The sequence below is a fragment of the Carlito syrichta genome, unplaced genomic scaffold (genome assembly GCF_000164805.1).
Source record: "Carlito syrichta isolate Samal-C Ts95f unplaced genomic scaffold, Tarsius_syrichta-2.0.1 Scaffold305319, whole genome shotgun sequence".
NCBI classification, from domain to species: Eukaryota; Metazoa; Chordata; class Mammalia; order Primates; family Tarsiidae; genus Carlito; species Carlito syrichta.
This window is the reverse complement of record NW_007249415.1, coordinates 57,954-70,860: the sequence shown is the minus strand read 5'-3', so window position 1 is coordinate 70,860 and position 12,907 is coordinate 57,954. Positions and strand designations below refer to the sequence as shown.

General features: G+C 42.9%; 2 protein-coding genes across 3 annotated transcripts in view; both read left to right on the top strand.

The window, feature by feature from the left end:
• Window positions 1–12,907, top strand: part of TSPEAR (thrombospondin type laminin G domain and EAR repeats) — a 201,016-nt gene that overhangs the window by 135,815 nt on the left and 52,294 nt on the right. The gene's annotated exons all lie outside the window — the stretch shown is intronic.
• On the top strand, window positions 7,745–8,470 carry LOC103263894 (keratin-associated protein 10-3). 2 transcript variants are annotated; one of them, XM_008061560.1, is made up of 2 exons: window positions 7,745–8,052; window positions 8,134–8,470. In XM_008061560.1, the coding sequence occupies exons 1-2, from the start codon at window positions 7,745–7,747 to the stop codon at window positions 8,468–8,470; spliced, it is 645 nt and encodes a 214-aa protein (XP_008059751.1). The 2 variants fall into 2 exon arrangements, with proteins under 2 accessions (XP_008059751.1, XP_008059750.1); XM_008061559.1 differs by having other exon boundaries at window positions 7,745–8,470.

Genomic DNA, 12,907 nt, shown 5'->3' with positions numbered 1-12,907 from the left:
CCCCCCCCACCAGCAGTTTCCCACTACTGCCAATCTTTTTCTTATAGTATTACAATAATTGTTCAAGGTCTGCTTATGAGTGAGAACATGTGATACTCAGTTTTGAACATTTTTCATGTGTGTATTGGCCATTTGTGCATCTTCTTTGGAGAAATGTTTATTCAGATGCTTTTCCCAGTTTCTCACTGGGCTAATTGCATTCTTGTTGCTTGGTCATAAAGAGGTCATATATATTCAATGAGTCCTTTATCAGATATGTGATTTGTAAATATTTACTTCCATTCTGTGGGCTGCTTTTTTACTTTCTTGATAAAATCCTTTGAAGCACAAAACGTTTGCATTTTGATGATGCTCAATTTGTTTTTTCTTTCTTTTGTTGCTTGTGCTTTTGGTGTCATGTCTGAGAATCCATTGCCAAATCTGAGGCCATTAAGATTTAACCCTTTGTTTTCTTATAAGAAGTTAATAGTTTTAGCACTTATGTTTAAGTCTTCAACCCACTTGAGCTAATTTTTGTATATGGTGTGAGGTAAGAGGCCCAACTTCATTCTTTTGTATGTAGATATTCAGTTGTCCTTGCATCATTTGTTAAGGAGATTACATTTTCCCCATGGAGTAGTCTTTGCACCCTTGTAGGAAATTAATTGACCATAGATGTTTGGTTTTGTTTCTAGACTCTCAATTTTTTCAATGATTGATTTGTCTATTTATGCACCTACCACACCATCTTGATTGCTGTGGCTTTGTAGTAAATTTTTAAATTGTATGAAATTGTATAAAAAGTATGAGTTGTCAAATTTTGTTCTTCTTTTTTGAGATTGTTTTGTCTATTTTGGGTCCCTTACAATTACGTGTTAAGTTAAATATCAACTTATCAATTTTTACAGTTAGCTTGGAGTCTGATAGGGTTTAGGTAAATTTGTAGATGAATTTGGGGAATGTTGTCATGTAAACAATGTTAAGACTTCTGATGCTTAACCATGTGATGTCTTTCTACTGATTTACATCTTTAATAATCAAAAATAATGTTTTATAGTTTTCAGAGTATAAGTTTTGCAATTCTTTTGTTAAATCTATTCCTATTTTTTCTTTTTAATGCAATTATAAGTGGAATTATTTTCTTAATTTCATTTTTGGCTTGTTAATTGCAAATGTGTAGGAATACAATTGATTATTGTGTATTAATCTCATATCCTACAATCTTGCTGAACTGGTTAATTAGTTCTATTTGTTTTTTAGTAGATGTCTTATGACTGTTTATACGAGATCATGTCATCTGTGAATAGAGATAATTTTATTTCTTCCTTTCCGATCTGGATGCCTTTTATTATTATTTTTTTCTCGCCTAATCACTTGGATTAGAACCTCCAGTACAATGTTGAACAGAAGTAGCAAAATCAGACATCCTTGTCTTCTTTCTGATCTTAGGGAGAAAGCATCTACTCTTTCAAAACTGAGCACGATGTTTAGCTGGATAGATGCCCTTATCAGATTGAGGGCATTACCTGCTATTCATATCTTATTGAGTGTTTTTCTCATGGAAGGATGTTGGATTTTATCAAATGCTTTATTTGTATCTATTGTTATATTCATGACATTTTTGTTTTTTATTCTATTGATATGCTATATTACATGAATTGATTTTTAGATGTTAAACCAATCTTGCATTCCAGGAATACATCCCATTTGGTTATGGTGTATAATTCTTTATATATGTAGCTAGGTTCACTTTGGTAGTATCTTTTAGAGTATTTTGCATTCATAGCATGAGAAATATTGGTTTATAGTTTTCTTTTCCTCTGACGTCTTCATGTGGTTATAGTGTGAGATTAATACTGGCCTAATAGAATGAGTTGGGGAGTGTAGCTTCTTCTTTTAGGTTTTGGTAGCCTTTGTGAAGGACTGGTATTAAGTCTTCTTTATTTCTACTCTAATCTTTATTATGTCCTTCATTGTCCTTGCTTTAAGTTGAATTTGCTCTTCTTTCTTCAGTGTCCTAAAGTAGAGGGGTAGGTTATTGATTTGAGATATTTCTTAATATAGATATTTGCAACTATACATTTCTCTCTATGCAGTGCTTTTGCTGTATCCCGTAAGGTCTGGTATTTGGGTTTTGTTTTTAATTATCTCAGTATATTTTATGATTTCCTTTTCTATTTCTTTTTTGACCCTTCATCTATTTAGGAGTATGTTGTTTGGTTTCCACATATTTGTGAGTGTCTCCATTTTTTTTTTCTGTTACTGATTTATAATTTTATTTTATTGTGGTTAGAGTACATACTTAGTACTATTTATATTCTTTTTAATTTGAGGTTTGTGTTTTATTTTTTGTTTTTGTTTCTTTTGAGTTGGAGTCTCACTCCTTCACTCAGACTAGAGTACAGTGGCATGCTCACTGCCACCCCAGCATCAACCTGCTGGGCTCCAGCGATCCTTCTGCCTTAGCCTTTCAAGTAGCCAGAACTATAGGTGCACACCACCATGCTCGGCTAAATTTTTGATTTATTGTAGAGACGAGGTCTCACCATGTTGTCCAGGCTGGTCTCGAACCCGCGGGCTCAGGCAATCCTCTCGCCTCGGTCTCCCAAAGTGCTCACGCCCTGCCTGAGGTTTGTTTTACGGCCTATGTTCTATCCTAGACAATGTTGCATATGTATTTCAGAAGAATGTATATTCTACTGTTGTTGGGCAGAGTAGTCTGTAGATATTTGCTAGGTCTTTTTTTTTTTAATTTTAAAGATGTAGGGTACAATTCAGGGTTAGGTATACAAATGGTCATTGTACAGGTAAAGTATGGGCCTCACTTTGGTCCCCACTTCACTGAGATTAAGTACGCTTATTGATGAAGTGTGCCCGCCCCCGCCCCCCCGCAGTTTCCCACTACTGCCAACCCCTTTCTTGCTGTATTAGGATAATTGTCCAAGGTTTGCTTATGAGTGAGAACATGTGATACTCAGTTCTTTGTTTCTGTGGTAGAGTACTGAGTATTACAGACACTAAATCTATCCAAGTTGCTGCAAAATTCATAATTTTGTCTTTCTTTATGGCTGCATAATATTCCATTGTGTATATGTACCACATTTTTCTAATCCAGGTCTTATTGATTTATTGTGCATTCAGGTCTTCTATTTTCTTGTTGGTCATCCACCTAGTTATTCTATTCATTATTGAAACTGAGGTGTTGAGGTATTGATATTGTCGAATTATCTATTCCTTCCTTCCTTTCTGTCTTTTTACTTCATGTATTTTTTTGCTCTGTTATTGTATGCAAATATATTTATATTTGTTATATATTCCTGATAGGTTGACCTTTATCATTATAAAATGTTCCTTTTTGTCCCTAGTAGCAATTTTTGTTTTAAAGTCTATTTTATCTGATATTAGTTTGGCCACTCCAATTTTCCTGTTGTTGTTGTTGGTATGATTTACCTTTCTGATTACTTTTATTCTATTTGTATATTTGAATCTAAAGGATGCCTATTGTAAAAGCATCTAGTTAAGTCTTTTTTAAAACTTTTAATTCATAGCCGGGCTCGGTGGCTAAGCCTGTAATCCCACGCTTTGGGAGGCTGAGGTGAGTGGATTGCCTGACCCCGCGGGTTCGAGACCCACCTGGGAAACTTGGCGAGACCTCATCTCTACAGTAAATCAAAAAATCAGCCGAGCATGGTAGTGCATGCCTGTAATTCTGGCTACTCAGAAGGCTGAGGTGGAATGATCACTGGAGCCCAGCAGGTGGAGGCTGCAGTGACTGGGAGCAGCCACTGCACTCCAGTCTGGTAACAGAGTGAGACTCCAACTAAAAAAAAAAAAAAAATTTAATTCAGTCTCACAGTCTCTGCCTTTTGATTAGATTATTTAATCTATTCACATTTAATGCCATTATTGATATACAGTTGACCTTCATTATTTGCAAATTTACCTATTTTCTAAAATTTATTTGTAACCCCCAAGTCAATGCCTGTGGCAATTTTGTGATTGTTCATGGACATGCACATGGTGGTGAGAAATTTGTCTCCCAACATACATGCTCACAGCTGAGCTTTCTTGTTTGAGTTAACATACTGTAAATAAATATCTTTTTTGTGATCTATTTAGTGCCCCATTTTCCATGTTTTTATAGTTTTGGGGTGCTTTTGCTGTTTAAACTGGCCCTTAGGCATAGTGGTGAAGTGCTGTCTAGTGTACCTAAGTGCAAAATGGCTGTGATGTGCCATTTTGTGTCTGGAGAAAATATATATGTTAGAGAAGCTTTGTTCAAGCATGAGTTGTTATAGTCCTGTTGGGTGAGTTCAGTGTTAATGAAGAAATATCAATATTAAACATATATAAAGCAAGATTATGTACTGATCTGTTGAAACTGACTAGAGGCTTATAGGAACCTAACTCCATATTTCCCCTAGGAACAATTGTCCAGTATTTACTAATTCAGTATTTTCAGTGCCATTATGTAGCATAATTACTGCTAATAATGAGAATCAACTGCAGTCGAATTTATGTCTACTATTTTACTTTTTATTTTCTATATGTCTCATGTTTTTTGTGTTTGAGTTTTTTGGTCACCATCCCTGTATTCTTTCTTTACTAATTTCCTTTGCAATAATATTTTCTAATGTAACATCTTGATATCTTTAGTGTTTTTTCACTATACATTTTTAGTTTTTCTTGGTGGTTTCTCAGGGACTTACCATTATTTTGACTTATCTGAATCAACTTCAGATTTATACTGACTTAATTTCAGTGAGATATAAAAAGGTTCCATCTACTTTACTCTATGCCTGATTATCCTTTGTGTAGTCTTGTTTTTATACATGTTACATCTGCTAATGTTAAAAAACCAACAATATGGCCGGGCTCAGTGGCTCAGTCTGTAATCCTGCACTTTGGGAGGCCGTGGTGAGTGAATTACCTGAGCCTGAGGGTTCGAGACCCACCTGGGCAACTTGGCAAGACCTCATCTCTACAATAAAAAAAAAAAAAAAATTAGCCGGGCATGGTAGCGCACTCTTGTAGTTCCAGCTACTTGGAAGGCGGAGGCGGAAGGATCGGTGGAGCCCAGCAGGTCGAGGCTGCGGTGGCCGGGAGCAGCCACTGCACTCCAGTCTGGGCGACAGAGTGAGACTCCAACTCAAAAAAAAAAAACAACCCAACAATATATTGTTATAATTATACTTTCTATGATATTGTGTCTTTTAAAGATGCCTAGAGAAGAGAGGATAACAAGTACATATTTATAACTTTTTGTTATATTACCTTTCTTTTTATCATTTCTGATTATCTTCATTTTTTCCTGTGGATTCAAATGATCATTTGCAGCAATTCCCATTGCCCAGTACAGCTTTGTTCCCATGTACCTGTTTTGTGCTATTATTGTCAAATATTAGGTTTTTGGGGGGTTTTTTTTTGAGTTGGAATCTCACTCTGTCACTCAGGCTGGAGTGCAATGGCATGCTCATGGCCACCGCAGTCTTGCCCTGCTGGGTTTAGGCAATCCTTCTGCCTCAGCCTTTCAAGTAGCTGGAACTACAGACACACGCCACCATGCTCAGCTAATCTTTGTGATTTATTTTGGAGACATGGTCTCACCAAGCTGCCCAGGTTGGTCTCGAACCCTCAGGCTCAGGCAATCCTCTCACCTCAGCCTCCCAAAGTACTGTATTACAGGCTGAGCCACTGTGCCCGGCCCAAATGTTAATTTTCTAAATGCTATAGGCCCCAAAATTGCTTTTAAAAAATCAGTTGAGAGAAAATATGCATTCTGTTTTTGGTGTGTGTGTGTGTGTGTGTGTGTGTGTGTGTGTGTGTGTGTGTGTTTGTGTGTGAATTTGAATTTCTATCTGGGCTCACTTGCTTTCAGTCTGAAGAACTTTCTTGAGTATGTTTTGTAAGCTGCAACTGCAGGCAATAGAGTCCCTCAATTTTCAGTTATATGGAAGTGTCTTCATTTTGCCTTCACTTTTGAAAGATAGCTTTGTTGTAACTAGAATGCTTAGTTTTATCATATCATAGTAACAATGCTGAAAGTCAAAAACAAGGAGAAAACCTTGAAAGTTGTGAGAGAAAAGCAACAAATCATTTTCAAAGGAACACTAAGTACACTAAGAACAACTGACTTTTTTTTTCTTTAAACACTTTGAATAGATCATGCTACTATCTCTGGCCTCCATTGTTTCTGATAAAAAAAGTCAGTTGTTCTTAGTGTACTTAGTGTTCCTTTAATGATTTGTTGCTTTTCTCTCACAACTTTCAAGGTTTTCTCCTTGTTTTTGACTTTCAGCATTGTTACTATGATATGTCTATTTGCAAATCTTTTGTATGCATCTTACTTTTGAGTTTTATGAGTTTCCAGATGTGTAGGTTAATGTTTTCCAATAAAATTGGAAGGTTTTGGACCATTTTTAATTTTTTCTTTTTTTAAAATTTATTTTGAGAAAGTCGGAACTTATTAGGAAGACAGCAGAGCTCCCATCAGCAGGAGGGGTTCCAAAGGGTGGCCCATCATTTTTTAAAATAATATTTTTTCCATGGTGGCTTGACAGCCAGGGGGTCCTCCAACAGATCCCTTAGCCCACCCATGAGAGGTCAGTGAAGCCCCCAGTAAGCACTCTGTAGAGCCCTACCCTAACTTTGGAGAGCCTGCAAAGTACCACTGAGGCCCTTGCTTTTGCCATTTCAGAGATTGGTTGAGTATAATGACCACAGAATGAGGAGATGAGGGCTCCCTGATCAGAACTGTGGGTGCTCACTGGGGTACAGGTGTGGTACCAAGTACTGTGCAGGTGTTTGTGAGACACCTTTTAATTCTACATTTACTATGGCAATTAACAGGACACAACAGTAGAGCCACTACATTCTGATACATTTCTGGCTTGTGGAGGTGGATGCTCTTGAGGGAGGAGACCTTATTATGGTTTATCCAGAGAGGCTGCAGGAGCTCCCAAGGTCCCTCTTGCAGAGGGTGTTGTCTGAGTCATGAGGAGAGGAGGAGGTATGAGCATGATGCACATTGCTGGGGAAATGTGCCTTAAAATTTCAAGTGTTAACCCCTCGTGGTTGTCCCTGCTGCGCTAGACCTGCATCGGTCTTCCTGACCCTCTCTGTGAACCCAGAAAGATATATTCCCTCACACCTGCCCCAGGGCTCACCTCCAGCAGAAATGTGACCCCTGGTTCTCACTCACAACCTGAGCATCATCCTGCAGGGTGGGTCCTGCCATGTGGCCATGCCAACCAAGCATCATCAGACCTGTCCGCAGCAGGGCACACCTCTTCCTTTCCTAAACCCCTAGAAACTGGGATGCTGCCAACTTTGTCCTTCTCCAGGTGTAGAAGTCTGTTCACAGAGTAAACTATGCCTGGGAAGGAGTAGAGTATTGTCACTTTCAGAATATCGCTTGATTGCTGTAGCCCTTGCATCTGGAGGGTGCTGTGATGCAATCAAAGAATTTCTACTAGTTTACTTCTGGGGATGAACACAGCTCAGGACAACCTCAGCTCCATGTCAGAGCTTCACAAACCAGCAACATCCACACATAGTGAGCCAGCACTACCAACACAACAGCACAACCACAAGCAATAATAAGGAAAGGGGAGGCTTCACTATGCCTACTGCAAAGACAACACAAACAACATAGAGGGATATAAAAGTCCCGACTGCCCAGAGCACCCACATTCACTCACTCATTCACTCACTCACTCACTCACTCACAATCCTCCATCTCACCTACCCCAGCTCAACCCCCAGCATGGCCATGTCCACCATGTCTGTCTGCTCCAGTGCTTGCAATGACTCCTGGCAGGAGGACAACTGCCCAGAGAGTTTCTGTGAACCCCCCTGCTGTACCCCCAGCTGCTGCACCCCAGCCCCCTGCCTGAGCCTGGTCTGCACCCCAGTGAGCTGTGTGTCCAGCCCCTGCCAGTCAGTCTGCATCAGCTCCTGCACACCTTCATGCTGCCAGCAGTCTAGCTGCCAGCTGGCTTGCTGTACCTCCTCCCCCTGCCAGCAGGCTTGTTGTATGCCTGTCCACTACAAGCTCATCTGCTGCATGCCTATCTGCTCTGAGCCTTCCTCTTCATGCTGCCAGCAGTCTAACTGCCAGCCTTCCTGCTGTACCTCCTCCCCCTGCCAGCAACCCTGCTGCATGCCTGTCTGCTGCAAGACTGTGTCCTGCAAGCCCGTCTGCTGTGTGCCCACCTGCTCTGGGGCTTCCTCTTCATACTGCCAGCAATCTAGCTGCCAGCCTACTTGCTGCCTCTCCTCCTGCTGCAGACCCTCCTCCTGCGTGTCCCTCCTCTGCCGCCCTGTGTGCAGGCCAGCCTGCTGCGTGCCCACCTCCTCCTGCTGTGCCCCTGCCTCCTCCTGCCAACCCAGCTGCTGCCGCCCGGCCTCCTGCGTGTCTCTTCTCTGCCGCCCTGCATGCTCCCGCCCAGCCTGCTGTGGCCTCACCTCGGGCCAGAAGTCCAGCTGCTGACAGGCACATCTACTTCCCCAGCATTGTTCCAGGGCCAGCTCTGACTTCCTGAAACCCTTGGAACCCTGGGCCCAGCCTGGGTCTCCTCTGCCCAGCTGTGTGAGCCCACCTCTGGCCAGCTGTATGAGCCCTCATGGCTGGGCCTGCTCTGATTTCTTTCCAGGCCATGTGTCTCTCCTGGGACCCTGCTCTCCATCCTGGCTGGCTGTTGGTCACTTTGTCCTGCCCCGTGGAGTAGCCTGTCAGCAAACGAAAGGAAGAATTTTGATATGGTGTGAGGATGGGCGCTTTGGGACCCTGGCCTTGAGCTCCATCCAGAGTCGCAGCACCATGGGGCAGGGCTGGCCATGACCTCCCATGCACCCGGGTCTTTCATTGTGGCAGTTACCCTGCCAGCCTCGATACAAGGAACCCTGCCTGCCTGGGAGACCTCTTGTGCCCCCTGTATGTCTCCAGGTCCTGGGAACAGCATTCAGTGCTTCTAGCCCTCTTCCCCAGCCTGGAGCTGAGCAACCCTTCTCTGTGATCACCACTGCCCCCAGCTTCCCGCCCTCTCTCCTCCCCTGTACCCCCCCCACCCAGTTCCTGCATCTCTTCCTCCTCTGCCCATCTGAACTCTGCTCTTCCTGCTTTCCATCAGCCCTCTCTTAATAAATAAAATAAATGTTTCTCACTCCTGGAAGATATCTTAACAGTTGATCTCTTATTTCATTATGTATCTCTGTGTTTTTGTTTTGCAATGTGTATGGCCATTCGAATGATTGAAGACTGTGGGTCCCTTTCAGTTTTCTGTAATTTCTGCCAGTTCTGGCTCAGTGCTGTGACTTCTGTTCCCTCCATCCTGCAAAACTGCTCAATCCCAGGTGTAAGCATGCCGGTTCAGCCAAGATCCTTGAGTGACAGGTGACTCCTGGGTGTGGCTGAACACCATGGACCCAAGCAAAAGTCCTTCATCCGAGGTCTGTGAACTTGGACAAGAAGGGGAAAAAATGACATCTGTATTTCCACTAATCTCAAACTGAAATTTAGCATTTAGATCAGTGTTGAATGAAGTCAACAAACTGCCGGCGGTGCCTGCAGCTTCATCCCCAACAGAAAGCAGATGTTGCGGGCGACATGTGGTGGTAGCTGCAAATCCGCAGGCCTCATGGCAACTGTTCCTGTTTCCTAAGGATGGGTGTGCAAGGCCCACCATATCTGTGTTTATTAGAGAAGCACATGCTAGATAGCGCATTTTTGTCTGTTTGTTTTTTTGTTTTGAGTCAGAGTCTCACTCTGTCACCCAGACTGGAGTGCAGTGGCACGCTTATGGCTATCCTTCCGCCTCAGCCTTCCAAGTAGCTGGAAATACAGGGGCGCGCTACCATGCTTGGCTTGTTTTTTGATTTATTGTAGAGACGAGGTCTCACCATCTTGCTAGGGCTGGTCTCCAAACCCTGAGCTCAGGCAGTCCTCTCACCTCAGCCTCCCAAAGTGCTGGGATTACAGGCTTGAGCCACCGTGCCCTGCCCTCTTTGGTTATAACTATTATTAGTGTGTAGGTTTTTTGGAGGCAGAGCCTCACTCTGTCACCCAGGCTGGAATGCAGTGGTGAGATCATAGCTCACCTCAGCCTCGAACTCCTGGGCTCAAACAGTTCTCCTGCCTCGGTCTCCTGAGTAGCTGGGACTACAGGAGTATGCCACCACACCCAGCTAATCTTATTTTATTTTATTTTTGCAGAGATGGGGGCTTGTGTTGCTTAGGCTGATCTCAAACTCCTAGCCTCAAGAGATCCTCCTGCCTCCGTCTCCCAAAACGCTGAAATTAGAAGCGTGAGACACTGCACCTGGCTGTTTTTTCTTATTGTAAACTGTTTCCTTTGTAGCCCTCTTATGTATTATATTTTATGTGCTTAAACACCTCCTCCACTCCACCCCACCCCTCAAGCTTTCCCAAGATGACCAGGGAGAGGCACAAAAGGGCAAAATCCCAGCTTTTGCCTTGGGCCTGTAATTCTTTACTCTCTCTTCCACTTCCTGTTGCTGTTAGGAAGATTCTACAACCCCCCCAAGTCACACCCCCAGCATTTCCAGTTGTTTCCAGTAGGATAATAACCCCCTGTTGTGGCTCTGTGACTCTCATTAGGACTAATTAGAATTTTCTAAAACTTCCCCCTGTTGCTGGCCGGGGATCCCTTACATCTTGAGTATGTCTTTTTCTTTGAACTGCTGTATCTTTTAATGTGTTCAGGAAATATTTTATTCCCTCGCAGTGTTCACATCACGTCTGTACAAATCCAAAGCGGAGAGGTGGGAAGTCCCTGTCCAAGTACTATACGCTCCGGGGAAGGAAAGACAGAGAGGTGCCCGACACTCATCTTTCCTTTCCAAGCCCCCAGTGCCGGGGCAAGGGGAGTGGGCAGGGTCCTGCTGCCTCCAGCCCTGTGTCCAGTGTCTGGTCAGCAGCTGGAGCGAGCCTGCCCAGCCCCTGTGCCTGGTGACCGTGCGTCTGTGCAGCCAGCCTCCCCGGGGCACCCTGCCAGGCAGGCGGTGGACTCACTCAGAGGAGTCACAGGGCGCCTCTCTCTCAGGTACTCCCTGATGCCTGGAGTTCCTCTCACTCATCTCCCCCTTCCCTTGGCCAGCAACTGTGTCTGATGACCATTCTCTTCACTGGTTATCGGACACTGTAAGGGAACAGTTTCCAGTGTTCAGGGGTTGTGGGTCAGCCCGCCCTCCATCAGCCGTGGGGTGTGGTGGCCCCACTGATGCAAAGTCCTCATTTCTAGATTGTGTCGTCATGGGAGGAAGTCCTGTGTGTGCGCCCCGTCTGGCCTGGAAGCATCGCTTTCCCTGTCGCTGCCTGTCTAGTTGTGGCACTAGTTACCTTCTTCTGGGATTGATTTGATTTGATTTGATTTTAGTCAGCCTGTTGCCCAGGCTGGAGTGCAGTAGCACAGTCACAGCTACTGCAGCCTTGACCTGCCAGACTCAGGCGACCCTTCCACCTCAGCTTCCAAGTAGCAAGGGCTATAGGCGTGTGCCACTATGTCTGGCTAATTTTCTGATTTTTTGTAGAGACGATATCTTGCCATGTTGCCTAGTCTGGTCCCAAACTCCTGGGCTCAAGCAATTCTCTTCCCTTAGCCTCCCAAAGTGCTGGTATTACAGATGTGAACCACTGTTCTCAGCCTTTGAGTTTTATTCCAGGAACCCTTGTGAGAACATTTTCATCTAATAAGAAGTATCCAAAAAATTTGCTTGTAACTGACTGCTTTGCTTCTCATTCTGATATTTTTACTAAATTCTTTGCTGTTGAGATTTTCCTCTTGTTTCAGGGGTTTATTTATTTATTTATATCTTTTAAATATCTGCCATTGTTTTTTTTTTTTTCTTCTGCTTTTCCTAGTGTTTTGTAATACATATTCTGTTATTAATTGTGCTAATGAATAGTTTTTAAGTTTACTTTTGTGTTTTTTAAATAATTAAAGTCAAGGGTGAAGCTATAATTTGAGAAACTCCTGTTTGAGGCAGCATGATCTTGCCTTCCTTAGCGTCTACCCACACCCCACACACCACCCCCAACTCATTTGTCTTTTACATGTCATTTAAGGCAGGACATAGTCTATTCCGGTAGAAATAGAACCACTTATGCCATTGTAAATATCATGACAGTCACATTTAAAAATGTGAAAAGGAACACGTGAAATTAATTTAGTAATATATTTAATTTAACCCAATACATCCAAAATGTTCCCATTGCATCATGTGATACAGCTCCATTTCAAGTGCTCAGTAGTCATGTGTGGTGAGTGACTCTCAGCACAATAAAATATCCAAATCTTATTGTTATTAAATTAGGATGTATTACACTACACATCGATTACCATAGCTGTGAAACCTGCATTTGCATTTGCAACTGAGCTCATTAGCTGTTTAGACGTCATTCAGTGTTTTCCTGTCTTTGTATCATGACAGCCCTTTGAGACCCAGTCTCCATGTTCCTCCACGTCTTTGCTTCATCTGGGTCTTGGTCAGCTAGGTCTGCTGTAATCCATTGCTGTGTCCTGAGGGGCTTAAGCAGCACACATATATTTCTCCCAGTTTGGGGGGTCTGGAAATCTGAGATCGGACAGGGTACCAGCACAGTCAGCTGGGGTTGAAGGCTCTCTTTCTGTCCACAGATGGCCACCTTCCTGCTGTGTCCCCCCACAATACAGAGAGAGAGAAATAATCTCTCCAGGGTTTCTGCTTTTAAGGGCACTAATCCCATTCTTGAGGGCCCCATCCTTTTGACCTACTTGCCTCTGAAAAATCCTACCTCTTAATACCATCACATTGAGATTAGGGTCTCAACACATGAATTGGAGCGCAACAGAAACTTTTCATCCCTAACAATTACTTAGTCATTTGTCGTGTTTCTTTTTTTTTTAATTTATTTTTTATTTTAAACACA